General features: G+C 37.2%; 1 protein-coding gene across 1 annotated transcript; it reads right to left on the bottom strand.

The window, feature by feature from the left end:
- Positions 1 to 5,574: 5,574 nt before the first annotated feature.
- Positions 5,575 to 5,841, bottom strand: LOC308612684 (uncharacterized protein; the record flags this gene model as incomplete). The annotated part of the gene is made up of 1 exon (XM_081225334.1): positions 5,575 to 5,841. One exon carries the CDS (start codon positions 5,839 to 5,841, stop codon positions 5,575 to 5,577), a length of 267 nt encoding a protein of 88 aa, XP_081081460.1.
- Between the last annotated feature and the right edge of the window lie 16,619 nt (positions 5,842 to 22,460).

The following is a 22,460-nucleotide window of genomic DNA, read 5'->3' as shown; positions in this document are numbered from 1 at the left end:
CCTATTATAGTGATATTTCCATAAGACTCATATGTTTTTTTAAATATTTTATTTAATCTTCATATTAGATTTTTGAGTTAGATATTTTTTCACTTACTAGTTGAGAAAAATGAGTTTCATGGATTTAAGTAATTTTCCAAAAGTTATAGCTATTAAATGATACTTAAGGCCCTAATAGAATTATCTTTCAAATCTAGTTATTTTATAGATAAATAGATAGGGAGACAGAGAGACAGAGAGAGATGTGTGTGTATTTTTTTTAAAAGACAGTGAGTTTAGTGTGGTATGCCAAATGAGAGATGAATGTGACATCAATATTGGTTGTGATAGAGGAAATGAAAGAATGAGATGACTCCAAGTGGTTTTTTGAAGGAAAACTCAGTCAGCAAGATCTATTCACTTGTTAGCTATCAGGAGAAAAATCTATGGACTAATCAATGCCAATAACACCTTTTTAGTCTGGGTGAATTGGAGAATGGTCATTCAATTAACAGAACTTTAAGAATCAAAGTTTAGGGTTAGTGAGAGGAGAAATACAAAATTACTTGTAGAATGCTGATTTTAAGGTCATTTCAGGACCTCTCAATGGAAATTCACAACGGGAGTTCTGGGGAGATGAGAAGAGAAATAACATTGATGTTATTGATATATTACTGTTAGAAGTTTAAAAATGTGTGTTTGGGAAGTTTTATTGACCATAAATTTATAAGGTGTTATATTGGCTTCAAATCAAAGACAGTTAATGCAGTGAAAAAAAGCAGGTTGGAGCCAGGGTTGTGACTACAGGTTCTTTTACTTTAAATAATAATAGAAAATACACATGCAGTCCATCTATACTAATTTCAAACACTTATAATGTATGAATGAATTTGAGTGTAAATATTTTATAATCTAACAAAAGAATAAAATATGTTGTTTTTGTCAAAAGATGAATAAATAAATAAATACTGAAAGCTTCAACAAAAGATGTGCAAGACCTTTACACTGAGCACTATAAACTTGCTGCTGAAAGAAAATAAATAATTGCCGAAATATCCCTTGTTCATGGATCAAAAGACTCATTATTGCTGAGTTATCATTTCTTCCCAAATTGATCTATAGATTTTAAGTAACTCCAATCAAACTGCCAGTGGGATTTTTAAAGAAATTGACAAGCTAATATAAAATGTACATAACAATGAATACTACTTGGGACAGCAAAGATGATTTTAATAAGGAACATCAAAGTTGGAGAATTAATTTTTGGATTGCATTATAGAGCTACACTAATTAAGACAGTATGCTATCAGCATAAGAATAGACAAGAGATCAATAGACAATAATAGAAAATCCAGAAATCGACCCGCAACATATATGGTCAGTTGATTTTCAACAAAAATGCCAAGGTAATTCAATGGACAATAAATAATCTTGTCAACAAATGGTACTCTTACAGTTGGATACTGATACAGAAATTAATGAAGCTTTGACCTTTGCCTCACACCATACAAAAATCAATTGAAATATATCACAGACTAAAATGTAAGATCTAAGACTCTACAATTCCTGGAGGAAAATAGAAGAAAATCTTAGTTACAGTGGGGTAGCCAAATTGTTATTAAAAATCAGTATCCAGGAGCGGGATTTTTGGGTCACATGGTAGTTCTATTTTTAGTTTTTATTTTTTTTTAAGAATCACTGTTCTCCATAATGGCTGTATCAATTTACATTCCCACCAAGAGTGTAGCAGTGTTCCATTTTCTCCACACCTTCTCCAGCATTTATTGTTTATAGATTTTTGATGATGACCATACTCTCCCGTGTGAGGTGATAACTCATTTTAGTTTTGATTTGCACGTCTCTAATAATTAGTGACGTGGAGCATCTTTTCATGTGCCAGCAATCCCACTTCTGGCATATACCCAGAGAAAACCATAATACCAAAAGGTAAATGCACTCCAATGTTCATTGCAGCAGTATTTACAATAGCCAGGACATGGAAACCACCTAAATGTCCATCAACAGGGGAATGGATAAAGAAAAGGTGGTACATATATACAATGGAATATTACTCAGCCATAAAAAAGAACAAAATAATGACATTTGCAGTGACATGGATGGACCTAGAGATTGTCATACAGAGTAAGTCAGAAAGAGAAAGACAAATATTGTATAATATTGCTTATATGTGGAATCTAGAAAAATGATCCAGATGAACCCATTTGCAAAGCAGAAATAGTAACACAGACATAGAGAACAAATGCACGGATAACAAGGGAGTAAGGGGGGTTGGATGAATTGGGGGATTGGGATTGACATATTTACACTACTATGTATAAAATAGATAACTAATGAGAACCTACTGTATATCACAGGGAACCCTACCCAATGCTCTGTTGTAACTTAAATGAGAAGGAAATCCAAAAAGGAGGGTATATATGTACATGTATAGCCAATTCACTTTGCTGTAAAGCAGAAACTAACACAACTTTGTAAAGCAACTATACTCCAATAAAAATTATTTTTAGGAAGACAAAAATGCAGAGAAATATATAGATTTGAGTTGAGAAAATATTGTATCATTGTTACATTGCACATGAACAAATTGATAAGTAAAGATATAAAAGGTCTTGCTCAGTGTTAGGGCAAGAAAATGCTGAAATGAAACTTTGAGCATGGGTCTATCTCCTAATTCATTTATTTTTATCTTATCACATTGCCAGATATTTACTTAATAAAATGAAATATATGTTTGAAAAAATCAGTATCCAAAATTTATAAATAACTCATAAAGTCACTCATAAAAAGACAGACAGCTCGGGCTTCCCTGGTGGCACAGTGGTTGAGAGTCCGCCTGCCGATGCAGGGGACACGGGTTCGTGCCCCGGTCTGGGAAGATTCCCACATGCCACGGAGCGGCTGGACCCGTGAGCCATGGCCGCTGAGGCTGCGCGTCCAGAGCCTGTGCTCCACAACGGGAGAGGCCACAACAGTGAGAGGCCCGCGTACTGCAAAAAAAAAAAAAAAAAAAAAAAAAAGAGGGACATCTTAAAAAAAAAAAAAAAGACAGACAGCTCAATAGAAACATGGGCAAAAGGCACTGCACACACACAAAAAATGATGCATCCAAATGGCCAATAAAAGTATTTTCAAAGCTTCTAAAAGTCATTAATACTTAATAAACAGTTTATTCAAAACACAAGGAAAGATCACTACTCACAATGTACACCAGATGTGTAAAACTTTAAACAATGTGGAAATGATCAACTAATTTAAAGAGATAGCATAAACAGCAAATACAGTACACCACTGGTAGGGGGTTTAAATTGGTCCAAGTATTTTGGAAAACAGTTTGGCATTATCTATCAAAGTACAAAATGCATATACTTCTGGGAATATACCCTAGAGAAATGTGTGAACATGTGCACTAGCAGGTATGAAGAAAATGTCACAGTGTCCCTAATAGCTCCAAATAGGAAACGACTGAAAGGTCAACCAAGAGTAGAACAAAGAGAGAAAAGAAGTGTTGTATAGCCATACAATGATATTCTAAAATACACCAGTGAATAAACTAAAACTATATAGTGTTAATTGAAAGAGACAAAAAGATGGCATGCAGTATAATTCCATTTTTATAAAGTTCAAAAACTGAAAAACTTAACTGTTGCTTTTAGAGATGCCTCTATACTGGTGGTTAAAAAACATAAAGAAAAACAGGAAAGTGATTATTAGGAGTCAGGATTGCAGTTACTTCTAGTGGAGAAGGTATAGGATGTAATTTAACAAGGAAACGTGTCTTTTGAAGGATTGGTAATGGTATTTTTCTTGACTTTGAATTTATTGACTAACGATAAAAGCGTGATCAGTTTATAATTATCCACTCTCAGTTATACAGCTAAAGTTTATGAACTTTCTGAATTTGTTCATCATGTGCCCCCAAAAAATGAAGGGCTTTTATTTTTTGTTTTTCTTAAAGACAAAAGAGAGGGGGAAATCTATCCACAATAATATTAGGCCAGAGCCCTTTTCAAGAGTGTAAAGTCAACCCTCCTAAAAAGAAAATCAATTATTTTAGCATTGGCTGCACAAGAGTAAACTTTCTTATACATTTTTGTACCTATAAGGTGATGGAAATTAATGGGGTCGACTTCCCTATAAGATGGGAAACTAATAGACTGACATGTCACCTAATGACCCTCTCAAAATAAATTTTCAGCTTGCAAAAGAGTTTTCATTTATTCCTCAGTTCTTTTAACCTTTTTTGAAAATGTCTTTGAAAGGCCATATGTACTTTTAATTAAAAGAAATAATATGTGATAATTGAAAATTACATAGTTATAAGATTTTAGACCTTTGACCCTCTGCATAATATGGCTGTCAAAATGTGAATAAATTATCAAAATCTTTATTACGTCTTCAAGATCCAACCTCTCGGACCTCAATTGGAGATAGTGTCTCCTTGATCACTGTTCTTTCTGCTGTTACTTTGCTCTGCCTTAGCACTTGTCATCCCCTTTCACTGGTACAGTGCACCCCAGATATGCTCACCTACCCACAGCTTACTCTTCTGTTCATTCAGGTCTTTGCCCAAAGAGCTACTTTGGAAGAGCTTTTCTAAACAATTTTCTCTAACCCATGCCTAACTATTATTTGTCATGTGTGTGTTTGTGTGTATGTGTGTGTGTGTGTGTGTAAAATTCCCTCAAGAATTTAGGCGGACAAGGACTTTGGTCACCATCATCATATCCCTAGCACACAAGAGACTAGCTGGCACTTGTTAGATAATTAGGAAACATTTGTGAATAAATTAATTAATTTCTGTTAGTCCACCGAGTGGAATATATTCTTTCCTACTTTTTACAGATAAGAAAACTGAGGCTGAAAGAGTTCAATTTTTTTCAGGGTCACACAAGGTAGGAGGAGGTAGAAATGAGTTTGAAACCAATAAAAGAATTATTTGATGTATCCAATACTAAAGGTGTATTTCAGGCAAAACTGAACTCAGTGATGGAATAAGTCTAACTCTAATAATTCAATAGGAATGAAAAATAATGCTCAGAAGAGTAGTTATAGTTGACAGAAGAGATTAAAAACACTAAATGTAAAAATAAAAAAAGGAGAAGAAGAAGAAAGAAGAAGAAGAAGAAGAAGAAGAAGAAGAAGAAGAAGAAGAAGAAGAAGAAGAAGAAGAAGAAGAAGAAGAAGAAGAAGAAGAAGGAGAAGGAGAAGGAGAAGGAGAAGGAGAAGGAGAAGGAGAAGGAGAAGAAGAAGGAAGAAATGTGGTCTCAACCATGAAATGTGCTTTATTGGAGAAGTAAAAGAATATACACACTAAGTGCTCACAGGGTAGAGATCACAGCCCGATTACAGACAGGCAGATGGCAAAGCAAGATCAGGTGATGATCCTGCTGCTCTTCTTCCAACAACATGGTGTCTGCTTCAGGAACCAGACTTTTTATCTGTCAGCTGTCAATCCAGGAGGGAGGTTAAGGAAGATGCAGTCCATCACCATGGCTGAAGGGAGGACGATGGAGTCCTGGGACTAAGAAAAACTTAGATCTTGTTGTTTCATGGTCCTGATGAAATCTGGTGCTGTTACTTGTACTTGGGTGGACACTTATGCTGGCAGGGTGGACATGGATGCAGAGGAGGACATTTCTGCTGGCACAGTGGAGGTGGCACTGCACAAGGTGGGCATGGAGGACAGGGACATGGCTCCAGACACTTTAGAGGTGGGCAAGGTTCAGGGCACTTAGGTGGGCAAGGCTCAGGGCACTTAGGTTGGCAAGGCTCAGGGCACTTATGTATGAACATAGGAGGTGACTGGCAGGGCTGCTTGCACTGATGCTGCTGGTAAGACATCTTTCCTGGGTCTCAAGGAATCTGAAATACAAAGAGACAACACTGTTCATAACAGAGACAGTCCTACTGGTAGAACATTTAGCTGAGCACACAATTCTTTCATCTCCAAGGGCTTTCTTTGATCCCTTAGAGAGTCTTTATAGTTTTGTGTAACTTCTTCACCATTCTTTTTTAGCACGTCTTGCTCTCAGATCTTCAGTTTTTTCTTGTTAATCTCTCATTCTACCACTTTCTAAAGACAAAATTACCTATGCAGGTGTTGTGTGAATACAAACACTATCTGGAGAAGAAGAACCTGGATATTAAAATTGTAGCCAATCCCAAAACAAATCTCTACTTATATCTACCATGAGGCCCTGGTTGCTGGTCTAACTGACGTGACTGTGGGCTTTTAAGGAGAAATGCAGAGACCCAAACCCAGCACTCAATGGGATTGAACTCTGAGAGGGATGCATTTTGAGCTAATGTAGGGTGGGCTACAGCACAGCATCTCATCTATCTTACTCTCCTTCAGTTTAAGATCATACCTCTGACTCCATTTCTCTCATCACTTTCAGGATCACCTACCAAATACCAGCTTAAATTTACCCCTAATACCTCATTATCTTCTTTTCCCCATACGGAGCACTAATTGGTTAAAATAAAGTCACCTACTCCTCCAGGTTCAATCTTACCACTCAAGTGCCAAAAAGACCTCTAAGATTTGTACTCACCACAGGCTCCAAAGAAGACCTATCACTGAGTGTCACGAAGATAGCACCACTGAGATGGAGACTCCTTTTATAAGGGCCAGGCAGCCCCACACAGGGAGAACAGCCCAGAACTGACATGCTGCACTAATTTCCCAACCCAAATACCATCTGCTGGCAATCTCAAAAATGACTTGCCACACTCATGCTGATATCACAAAACTTCCTTGTCCACGATCTTCCTCACCCCTCACTGAGGAAGAGCACGGTGATTCACTCGAGACTTTATCTCATATTCCCTGTGCCAGTGTCATGTGCCAATTAGGAAATAGGAGAAAATTTTTGACAGCGTGATGTTCTTCCATAGTCAGAGATGGTGCTTCCCCCACTCCCCAGCTCCCAAGCATCTGGTATGTAAAACTCACTACCTCATTCAATTTCACCTGCCCAGCACCCAGCTTTATTTCCCCTGATGGTAGAGACCAGGGTTTGCTAAACCCACATACTTTAACCCCTACCCACAGTTTTTCTAAACTCCCCTTTTACCATATTCTACTGGTCTCTTGGCTTTTCTTGAAAATTAAATGACTTAAACAGAGTTACAGAGTCTTATCTTGATTTCCTAGTGCTGACAGTCCCATGTTGGGTGTGTTTTCAGATAGCTCCCTAAATGAGCTTGAACAGGACTGCATGATCCCTCAGTTTCCTAGGCCATAAGATCACAGGCTGGGGCCACTTCCTAAAGCTCTACATTTGCATATTTACACACTGATCTGGTCTCTGGGGCCCCCATGACCACGAGTGACTTGTGGTCTACTAGAAACCCAAATTCCTCTCTTCTCATTACCTTCAAAATTGATTCAATGTCTGGACTGTATCCATTTAGAAGTTTTCCACTCATACTCCCAAAATATCTTGTGCTACTTTCCCCTACAAAAGTTATTTCAATGGACTCTATCAGGCCCTCTCTTTTGAAATGACATTTAGTGCATTTTCAGATATTCTTAGTACACTCAGGGAATGAAACTCCAGGAGTCATTGATCCCACCATTCAATTCATGGGTATTTTTCCCTAAATAAATAAAATATGGCTGACAGAGGCCCCAGTGATAATTTATTAATATAACTTGCTGAACCACAGTAACACTTCAGCTAATATTATGCACTACTCCCTCCAGGGGAAAACTTGAGTGCCTTGGTTATGTAGAAATCTATAGGCAACAGTACTGTGTGACATTAAATATTTCCCACCCTCCCTGAAGATCAGTTTACCTACACAGCTGTAAATTAGAGATAAAAAATACCCGCCTCAAATATTTGTTACAAAAAACAAAATGCCTAATATAATTTCTTTTGCTTTGAGCTGATGAGTTTATAGTCACTTGTTACAGCAGCAGTAGGAAATGAATACAAAACTGTAACATTCCTTTTCTGTTTAAGTCTTTATCATTTCAGAGTATTTAAATAATATGCAAATTAAGAAATGGGATTATTGAGTCAAAAAAAGAACTATCAATATATTTAAAATGTATGGCATTAATTTCCAAAATGTTTTGATCAAATGACACTCCCACCAATAGTATGTGATAGTGCCTAATTCACTTTCTTTTTAATAAATTTTCAGTGTGGGTCTATCGATCTCATATTTCACTTATAGTTAACAAGCAAGTTACAGTCTAACTGTCCGTGATAACTGTTTCACTTCCTATCACATTATGGAAAAATCTGTTACAAGCACTTTAAGACTGCCAGCAGCTCCTATATAGCCTTTAAGTCTCTGTTAGGAAGCAGGTATGACAAGAGTATTGGCCGCATACAAAGATTTCTGGTTATTTTGACTAAGAAAATCTGCACTTTGACACTTCTTCAAGAATCGGGATGTACAGAATAATATTAATGGGTGGTGAGTATAAGATTGTGTTTATGAAAAACCCTCCCAACCCTTTCTTAGTTATATCTAAAACATTTGAACTTCCTCTAAAATGAACTGGATGTATGTCTCTGTATATAGATATTCACCCACACAGTAATGGCATGTTTCTGTAAAGAGACACAAAGAGATGTCCCTGTAGATGGTATCTGGCTCATTACTAACGCTACAATTTTTTTTTAATCTTTGACGTGCACTGTCTCAAATTCACTTGGCTTAAATTAGATTGTTCCATATATGAAGATGCTTATCAGTAATCTGGAGTCTATTTTGTTGACCAAAGTAGTCTACATTTTTAAAACCTCAAGATAATATCTTGCTGCCAATTTTTCTAAGGAAGAATATTGCAAGGAGTACCTGCTTACAATCAGATAATCCAAGGAAGCATTGCTCTGCTATTATCATGGATAGACAGTTGAAAGAATAGTGTCCGCCTTGAAAACTTCCCAGTCTAAAATGATGTCTGCTGTGCTTTGCAGAGTGAGCTACTCTGGGCTCAGTTAAGCACTTGATAATACATAGTTCAGGAGCGTGAAGGAAACCCAGGCTTTGCCTACAGGTACCCTAAACACACCTCCAAGCAGGGAGTGGCAACCTTTCTTCTAATTGTAAAGAGAAACCCAATTTCAGAAGGGGATTGACATATATACACTAATATGTATAAAACAGGTAACTGACCTTCAAGAAGGCAGAGGAGTAAGACGTGGAGATCACCTTCCTCCCCACAAATACATCAGAAATACATGTACATATGGAACAACTCCTACGGAACACCTACTGAATGCTGGCAGAAGACCTCAGACTTCCGAAAAGGCAAGAAACTCCCCACGTACCTGGGTAAGGCAAAAGGAAAGAGAAAAAAAAAAGAGACAAAAGACTAGAGACAGGACCTACACCTCTGGAAGGGAGCTGTAAAGGAGGAAAATTTTCCACACACTAGGAAACCCCTTCACTGGTGGAGACGGGAGCTTGCAGAGCAGGGTGGGAAGCTTCAGAGTCACGGAGGAGAGCACAGTGACAGAGGGCAAAGCAGAGATATTCCCGCACAGGTGATGAGTGCTGACCAGCACTCACCAGCCTGAGAGGCTTGTCTGCTCACCCTCCGGGACGGGTGGGGGGCTGGAGCTGAGGTTCTGGCTTCAGAGGTCAGATCCCAGGGAGAGGACTGGGGTTGGCTGCGTGAACACAGCCTGAAGGAGGCTACTGCCCCACAGCTAGTCAGGAGGGAGTCTGGTAAAAAATCTGGCCCAGCCTAAGAGGCAAGACACCATTGTTTCATGGTTCACGAGGAGGGGCGATTCAGAGCACTGCCTAAACGAGCTCCAGAGACAAGCGCGAGCTGCGGCTATCAGTGTGGAAACAAGAGACGGGCATGAAACGCTAAGTCTGTTGCTGCAACCACCAAAAAGCCTGTGTGCAAGTAAAGGTCACTATCCACACCTCCCGTCCAAAGAGCCTGTGCAGCCTGCCTCTGCCTGGGTCCCGTGATCCAGAGACAACTTCCCCGGGAGGAAACATGGTGCACCTCAGGCTGTGGCAACGTCACGTTGGCCTCTGCAGCCACAGGCTCACCCCGCATTCTTTACCCCACCCTACCCCCGGCCTGAGTGAGCCAGAGCTCCCTAATCAGCTGTTACTTTAAACCTGTCCTCTCTGAGTGAAGAAAAGACGCCCTCAGGAGACCTACAGGCAGAGGTGTGGCCAAATCCAAAGCTGAACCCCAGGAGCTGTGCGAACAAAACACAGAAGGTGAAATTTCTCTCAGCAGCCTCAGGAAAAGAGGATTAAATCTCCACAATCAACTTGAGGCACCCTGCATCTCTGGAATACCTGAATGGACAATGAATCATCCCAAAATTGAGGCGGTGGACGTTGGGAGCAACTGTAAACTTAGAGTTTGCTTTCTGCATCTAATCTGTTTCTGGTTTTATGTTTATCATACTTTAGTATTTAGAGTTTATTATCATTAGTAGATTTTTTATGGATTTGGTTGCTCTCTTCCTTTTTTTCTTTTTCTTTTTATATATAGATTTTTTTCCCTTTTTCTCTTATTGTGAGTATGTACGCATATGCTTCTTAGTGTGATTTTGTCTGTGTAGCTTTGCTTTTACCATTTGTCCTAAAGGTCTGTGAGTCCATTTTTCTTCTTTTGTTTTCTTTTAGTTTTTCTAGTATAGTTTTTAGCACATATTAGCATTGGTGGATTTGTGTCCTGTTTTGTTTATTCTCTTCTGCCTTTTTATCTTTTTCTCTTTTTTTATTTTCACTTTATAATTTTTTTATTTTTAATATTTTTTTAATTTTAATAACTTTATTTTATTTTATTTTTCTCCCTTTTCTTCTGATCCGTGCAGCTGACAAGGTTTTGGTGCTCCAACCAGGTGTCAGGCCTGTGCCTCAGAAGTGACAGAGACAGCTCAGGACATTGATCCAAGAGACACCTCCAAGCTCCACATAATATCAAATGGCAAAAGCTCTCTCAGAGAACTCCATCTCAATGCTAAAACCCAGTTCCACTCAACGACCAGCAAGTTCCAGTGCTGGACACCCTTTGCCAAACAACTAGCAAGACAGGAACACAAAACCACCCATTACCAGACAGCCTGCCTAAAATCATAATAAGGTCACAGATACCCCAAAACACACCATTGAATGCAGTCCTGCCGACCAGAAAGACAAGATCCAGGATCATCCACCAGAACACAGGCACCAGTACCCTCCACCAGGAAGCCTATGCAGTCAACTGAACAAACCTTACCCACTGGGGCAGACACCAAAAACAATGGAACTATTACCCTGCAGCCTGCGAAAAGGAGACCCCAAATACAATAAGTTAAGCAAAATGAGAAGACAGAGAAATACACATTAGATGAGGGAGTAAGGTAAAAACCCACCAGACCAAACAAATGAAAAGGAAATAGGCAGTCTACGTGAAAAAGAATTCAGAACAATGAGAGTAAAAATGTTCCAAAATTGTAGAAATATAATGGAGAATATACAAGAAACGTTTAAGAAGGAGCTACAAGAACTAAAGAGCAAACAAACAATGATGAACAACACAATAAATGAAATTTTAAATTCTCTAGAAGGAAACAATAGCAGAATTACTGAGGCACAAGAATGGATAAGTGACCTGGAAGATAAAGTAAGGCAAATAACTACCACAGAGTGGAATAAGGAAAAAATGAATGAAAAGAATTGAGGACAGTCTCAAACCTCTGGGACAACATTAAACACACCAACTTTAGAATTATAGGGGTCCCAGAAGAAGAGAAAAAGAAAGGGACTGAGAAAATATTTGAGACATTATAGTTGAAAACTTCCCTAATATGGGAAAGGAAATAGTCAATGAAGTCCAGGAAGCATAGAGAGTCCCATACAGGATAATCCAAGGAGAAACATGCCAAGACACATATTAATCAAATTCTAAAAAATTAAATACAATAAAATATTAAAAGTATCAAGGGAAAAATGACAAATAACATACAAGGGAATCCCCCTAAGGCTAAGAGCTGATCTTTCAGCATAAACTCTGCAAGCCAGAAGGGAGTGGCAGGACATATATAAAGTGATGAAAGGGAAAAACATACAACTAAGATTACTCTACCCAGAAAGGATCTCATGAAGATTTGATGGAGAAATTAAAAGCTTTTCAGACAAGCAAAAGCTAAGAGAATTCAGCACCACCAAACCAGCCTTACAACAAATGCTAATGGAACTTCTCTAGTCAGGAAACACAAGAGAAGGAAAAGACCTACAATAACAAACCCAAAACAACTAAGAAAATGGTAATAGGAACATACGTATCAATAAATACCTTAAATGTAAATGTAATAAATGCTCCCACCAAAAGACATGGACTGGCAGAATAGATACGAACACAAGATCCATATATATGCTGTCTACAAGAGACCCACTTCAGACCTAGGGACACATACAGACTGAAAGCAAGGGCATGGAAAAAGATATTCAATGCAAATGGAAATCAAAAAGCTGGAGTAGCAATTCTCATATCACACACAAAAAAAACTTTAAAATAAAGATTATTACAAGACACACAGAAGGACACTACATAATAATCAAGGGATCAATCCAAGAAGAAGATATAACAATTGTAAATATTTATGCACCCAACATAGGAGCACCTCAATACATAAGGCAAACGCTAACAGCCATAAATGGGGAAATCAACAGTAACACCATAATAATAGGGCCCTTTAATACCCCACTTTCACCAATGGACAGATCAACCAAAATGAAAATAAAGAAACACAAGCTTTAAATGATACATTAAACAAGATAGATTTAAATGATATTTATAGGACATTCCATCCAAAAACAACAGAATACACACTCTTCTCAAGTGCTCATGGAACATTCTCCAGATAGATCATATTTGGGGTCACAAATCAAGTATTGGTAAATTTAAGAAAATTGAAATCGTATCAGGTATCTTTTTCTGACCACAGCGCTATGAGACTAAATATCAGTTACAGGAAAAAATCTGTAAAAATACAGACAAGTGGAGGCTAAACAATACACTACTAAATATCCAAGAGGTCACTGAAGAAATCGAAGAAGAAATCAAAAAATACATAGAAACAAATGGCAATGAAAACATGACGACCCAAAACCTATGGGATGCAGCAAAAGAGTTCTAAGAAGGAAGTATATAGCAAGATAATCCTACCTCAAGTAACAAGAAACATCTCAAATAAACAACCTAACCTTAACCTAAAAGAATTGCAGAAAGAAGAATTAAGAAAACCCCAAAGTTAGCAGAAGGAAAGAAATCATAAAGATCACAGCAAAAATAAATGAAAAAGAAATGAAAGAAACAACAACAAAGGTCAATACAACTAAAAGCTGCTTCTTTGAGAAAATAAAGAAAATTGATAAACCATTAGCCAGACTCATCAAGAAAAAAAGGGAGAAGACTCAAATCAGTAGAATTAGAAATGAAAAAGGAGAAGTAACACCTACACAGCAGAAATACAAAGGATCATGAGAGATTACTACAAGGAAATATATGCCAATAAAATGGAAAGTCTGGAAAAAATAGACAAATTCTTAGAAAAGCACAAATTTCCATGACATATCCAGGAAGAAATAGAAAATATAAACAGACCAATCACCATCATTGAAATTGAAACTGTGATTGAAAATCTTCCAACAAACAAAAGCCCAGGACCAGATGGATTCACAGGCGAATTCTATCAAATATTTAGAGGAGAGTTTACACCTATCCTTCTCAAACTCTGACAAAATACAGCAGAGGGAGAAGCAATCCCAAACTCAGCCTACGTGGCCAGCATCACCCTGACACCAAAACCAGACAAAGATGTCACAAAGAAAGAAAACTACAGTCCAATATCACTGATGAACACAGATGAAAAAAACTCAATGAAATACTAGGAAACAGAATCCATCAGCACATTAAAAGGTCATACACCATGATCAAATGGGGTTTATCCCAGGAATGTATGGATTCTTCAGTATATTCAAATCAATCAATGTGACACAACATATTACCAAATTGAAGGAGAAAAACCATATGATCATCTCAATAGATGCAGAAAAAGCTTTTGATAAAATTCAACACCTATTATGAAAAAAATCCTCCAGAAAGTAGGCAGAGAGGGAACTTTCCTCAACATAATAAAGGCCACATATAACAATCCCACAGTCAACATCATCCTCAATGGTGAAAAAATAAAACTATTTCCACTAAGATCAGGAAAAAGATAAGGTTGCCCACTCTCACCACTATTATTCAACATAGATTTGGAAGTTTTAGCCACAGCAATCAGAGAAAAAAAAGAAATAAAGATTCCAAACCAGAAAAGAAGAAATAAAGCTGTCACCATTTGCAGATGACAGGATACTATACGTTGAGAATCCTAAAGATACTACCAGAAAACTACTAGGGCTAGTCAATGAATTTGGTAAAGTAGCAGGATACAAAATTAATGCGCAGAAATCTCTTGCATTCCTATACACTGATGATGAAATATCTGAAAGAGAAATTAAGGAAACACTCCCATTTACCACTGCAACAAAATGAATAAAATGCCTAGGAATAAACCTACCTAAGGAGACAAAAGACCTGCATGCAGGAAACTATAAGACAGTGATGAAAGAAATTAAAGATGACGCAAACAGATGGAGAGATATACCATGTTCTTGGATTGGAAGAATCAACATTGTGAAAATTACTATACTACCCAAAGCAGTCAACCAATTCAATGCAATCTTGATCAAACTACTAATGGTATTTTTCACAGAACTAGAACAAAAATTTGACAGTTTTTTTGGAAACACAAAAGACCCCGTATAGCCAAAGCAATACTGAGAAAGAAAAATGGAGCTGGAGGAATCAGCCTCCCTGACTTCAGACTATACTACAAAGCTGCAGTAATCAGGACAGTATGGAATGGCACAAAACAGAAATACAGATCAATGGAACATGATAGAAAGCCCAGAGATAAACCCACACATATATGGTCATGTTATCATTGATAAAGGAGGCAAGAATAAGAGAACCCCTTCAATAAGTGGTGCTGGGAAACCTGGACAGCTACGTGTAAAACAATTAAATTAGAAAACTCCCTAACACCATACACAAAAATAAATTCAAAATTGATTAAAGACCTAAATGTAAGGCCTAACACTATAAACCTCTTCAAGGCAAACATAGGCAGAACACTCTATGATATAAATCACTGCAAAAATTTTTTGACCCACCTTCTAGAGAAATGGAAATAAAAGCATATAAACAAATGGGACCTAATGAAATATAAAAGCTTTTGCACAGCAAAGGAAACCATAAAAAAATGAAAAGAACACCCTCAGAATGAGAGGAAATATTTGCTAATAAAGCAACTGACAAAGAATTAATCTCCAAAATTTATAAGCAGCTCATGCAGCTCAATAGCAAAAAAACAAACAACACAATCCAAAAATGGGCAGAAGACTTAAATAGGCATTTATCCAAAGAAGATATACAGACTGCCAACAAACACATGAAAGAATGCTCAACATCATTAATCATTAGAGAAATGCAAATCAAAACTACAATGAGATATCATCTCACACCAGTCAGAATGGCCATCATCAAGAAATCTAGAAACAATAAATGCTGGAGAGGGTGTGGAGAAAAGGGAACACTCTTGCACTGCTGGTGGGAATGTGAATTGGTACAGCCACTATGGAGAACAGTATGGAGGTTCCTTAAAAAACTAAAAATAGAACTACCATATGACCCAGCAATCCCACTATTAAGCATATACCCTGAGAAAGCCATAATTCAAAAAGAGACATGTACCACAATGTTCATTGCAGCTCTATTCACAATAGCCCGGAAATGGAAACAACCCAAGTGTCCATCATTGGATGAATGGATAAAGAAGATGTGGCACAAATATACAATGGAATATTACTCAGCCATAAAAAGAAACGAAACTGAGCCATTTGTAATGAGGTGGATAGACCTAGAGTCTGTCATGCAGAGTGAAGTAAGTCAGAAAGAGAAAGACAAATACCGTATGCTAACACATATATATGGAATTTAAGAAAAAAATATGAAGAACCTAGGGTAAAACAGGAACAGAGACACAGACCTACTGGGGGTGGGCTTGGGGATATGGGGCGGGGGGGCTGTGACGGGGCGGGGGAGAGGCATGGCCGTGTATACACTGCCGGGCGTGGGGTGGATGGATGGGGGGGGTGGCCGCGTGGCGTGGGGGGATCGGCTCGGTGCTTTGTGGCCGCCTGGAGGGGTAGGATGGGGAGGGTGGGAGGGAGGGAGGTGCAGGAGGGAGGGGATGTAGGAATAGATGTATATGTATGACTGATTCACTTTGTTGTAAAGCAGAGACTAATAATAAAAAAAATTAGATGAGAACTGAGCTTGAACAAAAAAAAAAGAATTAATCTCCGAAATTTATAAGCAGCTCATGCAGCTCAGTATCAAAAAAACAAGCAACCCAATCCAAAAATGGGCAGAAGACTTAAATAGACATTTCTCCAAGGAAGATATACAGATTGCCAACAAACACATGAAAGGATGCTCAACATCACTAAACATTACAGAAATGCAAATCAAAACTACAATAAGGTATCACTTCACACCAGTCAGAATGGCCATCATCAAAAAATCTACAAATAATAAATGCTGGAGAGGGTATGGAGAAAAGGGAACCTCTTGCACTGTTGGTGGGAATGTGAATTGATACAGCCACTGTGGAGAACAGTATGATGGTTCCTTAAAAATCTAAGAATAGAACTACCATACTACCCAGCAATCCCACTACTGGGCATATACCCTGAGAAAACCATAATTCAAAAAGAGTCATGTACCAAAATTTTCATTGCAGCTCTATTTCCAATAGCCAGGACATGGAAGCAACCTAAGTGTCCATCAACAGATGAATAGATAAAGAAGGTGTGGCACATATGTACAATGGAATATTACTCAGCCATAAAAAGAAACGAAATTGAGTTATTTGTAGTGTGGTGGATGTACCTAGAGTCTGTCATGCAGAGTGAAGTAAGTCAGAAAGAGAAAAACAAATACCATATGCTAACACATATATATGGAATCTAAGGAAAAAAAAGGTAATGAAGTACCTAGAGGTAAGACAGGAATAAAGACACACACAGACCTACTAGTGCATGGACTTGAGGATATGGGGAGGGGGAAGTGTAAGCTCTCACAAAGTGAGAGAGTGGCATGGACATAGATACACTACCAAACGTAAAATAGATAGCTAGTGGGAAGCAACCCCATAGCACAGGGAGATCAGCTAGGTGGTTTGTGACCACCTAGAGGGGTGGGATAGGGAGGATGGTAGGGAGGGAGATGCAAGAGGGAAGAGATATGGGAATATATGTAAATGTATAACTGATTCACTTTGTTATAAAGCAGAAACTAACACATCATTGTAAAGCAATATACTCCAATAAAGATGTTAAAAAAAAATGAGTCATGTACCACAATGTTCATTGCAGCTCTATTTACAATAGCCAAGACATGGAAACATCCTACGTGTCCATCGACAGATGAATGGATAAAGAAGGTGTGGCACGTATATACAATGGAATATTACTCAGTCATAAAAAGAAATGAAATTGCTCTATCTACCCCTTGAGCAGTCACTGGTGGTGGCCCACCCTACACTGGGGCACTCTTGAAAGATGCAACTCTCTGAAGCTGAAGCCAACCTTGAAGATGACAATGGCTCCCAAGAGCTGGAACAGAAAATCATTTTTTTAATGGAAAGCTGGGCAGCACGTCTTTGTTTCACCCCTCTCATCTCCTAGTAGATAAAGATGTTTGTGATTAAATTATGATAAAGATTTCATAGTTTTATGAACCAGATAATCAGATAATGCTTGATTGAGTAATCATTTTGCTCCATATGGCATTAACTGGGAGTACTTGGTGGTATTCACCTGGTAGCTGATCTGCTCTGGAACGTTCAAGATAGATTCATCCACATTCACCCTGCCTGATGCCTTGACAGGAACGATGTTAGGCTAGACTCAGTTACGCTCCTCTCACTCCCCAGGTAATTTCAAGGTCTCTTCAGAAGAGTGACCAGATTCTTGCACTATGGCTCAAGACATCAAAAGAAAGAAGAGAGAAATTGACCTAAATAAAAAAGCAGTCATAGGACTGCCCATATTCAAGAACCCATATTCCCCCCCACTACACACACATACCTCTCAATAGAGATTTTTTTTTTTTTTTCGCTACGTGGGCCTCTCATTGTTGTGGTCTCTCCTGTTGTGGAGCACAGGCTCTGGATGCGCAGGCTCAGTGGCCATGGCTCATGGGCCCAGCCACTCTGCGGCATGTTGGATCTTCCCGGACTGGGGCACAAACCCATGTCCCCTGCATCGGCAGGCAAACTGTCAACCACTGTGCCACCAGGGAAGCCCAATAGAGAAATATTAAATAAACTATGCCCATCTTTAATATCACAGCTTTTCACCCTACAACCCCAACCCTGCTGTCTCCACATTTCTGAACCCTGTCTCCCGTAATCAGATTTTCGGCTTCCACACACCTTTCAACCCAGTCCCTTACAAACCCTTGATCTCTGCAAAACACACATTCCTGATCCTTGTCTTCCCCAAACCTCAGAACTCTGCTTTCTACATAACCCTCTCTCCATTGCTCTCCCAACAATTCCAGACTGTACACTTCCTGAAGCCCAAATTTTGCCATCCATACATTCCTGAGCCCTACCCTCCCAAACATCTGTACCAGTTATCAATTTATTGTCTCTCTTCTCCAAAGCCAGCCTTCTTTGCCTGTACCATGATAAGGGATCTGGGCTTTTAAATATTCCTCTTTTTCCAGTTGTTAGGTGTTAAGCTTTGTCAGTAGAAGGCACTGGAGGGACATTAGAAGAGGGTTTTTCTCTTTCTCGTTCTGGTGTATCTCACTTGCAAAGTGGAAAAGGAGGAATAAAAAGTTGATACTACAATCTGTCCATCTCTTAAGGCCAAAAACAGTATGTGTCATGGATTTCAGACTTTTTTTTACTCCCTGCCATATAATCAACATCAAGTCCATAGGTTCTACCTCCATTACTGGGGTTTTCCTTTTCTTTTTTCTTTTTTCTTTTTTTTTTTTTTTTTTTACAGAATATTGTCTTAACTAAAATCTTACGTAGAACTGCAACATACAAAAGAGTAAACTTGGGCTACTCTGGTTGAAATTCATAGATGTAGACCTGTTCTACTAGCCTGTGAATATCTCTAAAAAATCTTACATTCTTTAGAACATGGATTGGAAACAAATACCCTGAAATATGACTTTATTTTGTCTACTTTCCTCCATTTTCACTGTCAAAACCCTAAGGCAAGCCACCATCATCTCTTACTTGAACTAATGAAATAGCCTCCAAAGTAGTTCTGCAGCTTCCATGTCTGCCTCCAAATAATTTATTATTTATTCAGAATCCATGATAATCTCTTTAAATGTAATTTAGAGGATACCATTTCAATGATTTAAAAGGCTCTACATAATCTGTCCCTACCTCTTCTTCCATCTCTTGTCTTCCCCCAACCCATCCATCCCACTCATTATATTCCACCACACTGCCTCATTTCCACTTCTCCAATAGAACAAGCTCTTTCTCTTTGCATTTCCCTCTGTCTGGAACATTCTTCCCTGAATGATGCTTCTCATCACTCAGGTCTTGGCTCACATGTATCATTAAGGAGAATATTAAGCACAAGTAACAGAAACACACTTCACATTGACTTAATTAATTAAAATTTAATTTCATAGTATTCTTAGTAGAATGCAGTGGCTTATGGCAAACAACACTCTCACGAGGAACAAATAGAAAAATTTGTTATAATTTTAAAGCCAGTTGTTTAAAGAATTCAGAGAGTTCCTAGAGAAATGAAGACTAGAGAGAACTAATATCATAAAGAGGAGAAAATCTTAGAAAGAAGAGCTGACTTTTGCAGCTGCTGCTTTTTCTCTGGGAGCATTTACCAGTTCTGGCAGAAAACAAGGGACTGATATTCTGGGCTTTCCCGGACATTCAGCTTTTGAGAGACAGAGAAGCTTTTGATCATCTCACTGGGATAGTGTGACACGTGATTTATTGTTCAGAAAATTTGGCAAAATCTAAAGCTGCATGAGGTGAGATGATGAAAAGTTAAGTATTCAGGGGAATGTTAAGAGTAATAATATGAAAATTTGCATTTTACTCTAATAAGCTAAATATTCATTATCTACAGTAATACTAAAAGAATATAAAACTAAGAAATTAATCAAAAGAAAATAAAATATAAAGAAATATTAATTCAAAAAGGGCAAGAGAAAATGAACATAAAACATGTAGTAAGACGGTAGATATTAGTAATTATTTAAATGTTATTAACTAAATACACCAATATTACACCAAGATTGTCACACTGGATTTCCTTAAACTATATGTTGTTATAAGAGACACACCAAATTAAAAGGAGCAGAAAAGTTGAATGTAAAAGTATGGAAAAGATGGAGTTTGTAAACAATAGCCGTAAGAAACCTGGTGTAGCTATACTAATACCAAACGGAGTAAAATTTAAGTCAAGAAGCCTTTCTAAAGATAAAGAATGGCATTTCATAAGAATGAAATGATCAATGCAACAGGAAGGTTTAGTAATTCTAAATCTGGGTGTATCTCAAAACATGGTTTCAAAATTCATAAAGAAAATATTGACAGAACAAAAATAGAGGCAAATCAAAATCACATTCCAGTTCCAAAAGTTAATACAACAAGCAGACAAAAAAATCAATAAGGAAATAGAATTTCTCCCTATTGCAATTAACAAACTTGACCTTATTGTAATATATAGAATATCATACCAAATAAAATATACCTATGGAATATTTACCAAAACAGATCACATGCTTGTCATAATATGTCTCCACAAATTTTAAAGGATTAAAATTATACAGAATGTATGCCACATTGGAATGAAGCTGGAAATTTATAACAGATGGGTAATTAGAAAATCACAAACTAATTAGAAATTAAAGAATATAATTCAAAATAACCCATGGGTCATATCAAATTCCTATGAGAATTATAAAATATTTTAAGTGAATTATAATCAAAATGTGAGATATCAAAACTCATTCGATGCAGTGCTTTTGAGAGAGAAATTGAGAGTCCCAAGTACATATAATAGAGGAGAAAAAAACTGAAAATCAATTATTTAAACTTCCATCTCAAGAAACTAGAAATAGAACAAATTTAACTTAAAAAAAGTAGAAGAAAATAATAAAGAATAGAAATAAGCAAAATATAAAACAAACAGAAAACAGAAAAATGAACAAAGCCAAAAGATGGTTTTAAAATGTATTAGTAACAATAATTTCCTAGACAACTGGCCAAGAAATAAAAGGAGAAACATAAATAACCAATATTAGGAATGGGAAAAGTGGTATCACTACAGATCCTACAGGCATTCAAAAAATAATAATAGAACATTATGAATAACTTTAAGCAAATAAATTTTAAAATTAAATTAGACAAACCATAAAAATACAACTTACAAGAACTAATACAAAAATAAATTAAAAAACTGAATAGTTCCATAAAGTAGATGAATCAGCTATTAAAAACTTTTCCACAAAGAATACTGACCCAGTAGTCTTCATTGTGAATTCTTCCAAAATTTTTCATTTAAAAGTTGTATTATAAAAAAATGTATCATAATTTAGAAAAGTATATGAGTACATATAGGAGAAAAGTATATGCAGCCTTTTTTTAAAATAACAAAGTGAACACCCATATATCCACCACACAGTTTGAGAACTAGAATTTGACTAGTATCTTAGAGTTCCAAATTTTTAAGGAAGTAATGACACCAATTCTATGCAAATTCTTCCAGAGAATGAAAAACAGTGGGACAGTTTTCAATTCAGGAGGCAAGAAAACATAATTGTTTTAAATACATAACTGTCTTGATTAATATTAAAAATTTTTTATAAAATTCAGCTATTATTTCTAATAAATATGCTTCACAAATTAGGAATAAAAGGTTCTTCCCCAATCTAACGGAGTGTCTGCAAAAATACCTACAGGAAACATCATACTTAATAGTGAAATATTGAAAGTTCCCCTCTGAGATCAGGAATGAGATCAAGGAGCCCATTATTACCATTTTTACTCAACCTTCCTGGAGTTCTTGACAATGCAACAAGGTGAAAAAAAGAAAGGAGGCATAAATATTTGAAATTGCATATCAAAACAACTAGATATGTCGGGGGGGGGGTTGTTTTGTTCGATTTACTGTGACTGTTGCTTGCTTATACATAGGATGAAGGAGAAAATATGTTTCAGGAATCTTTTCAGAGAAGAACAGGAAATGTTGAAAATTCTGTCAATTAACTATTTGCGTATTTGTAAAGAACTATATATTTTGAAATTTCCTACATTATTCCATTATTTACAAACTTGTACTGACTACCAACCATTTGCCTG

This window comes from Mesoplodon bidens (genome assembly GCF_964165515.1).
Source record: "Mesoplodon bidens genome assembly, chromosome: 2".
Taxonomy (NCBI): Eukaryota; Metazoa; Chordata; class Mammalia; order Artiodactyla; family Ziphiidae; genus Mesoplodon; species Mesoplodon bidens.
Note: the sequence above shows the minus strand (reverse complement) of the source record. Positions and strands in the feature narration are given on the sequence as shown.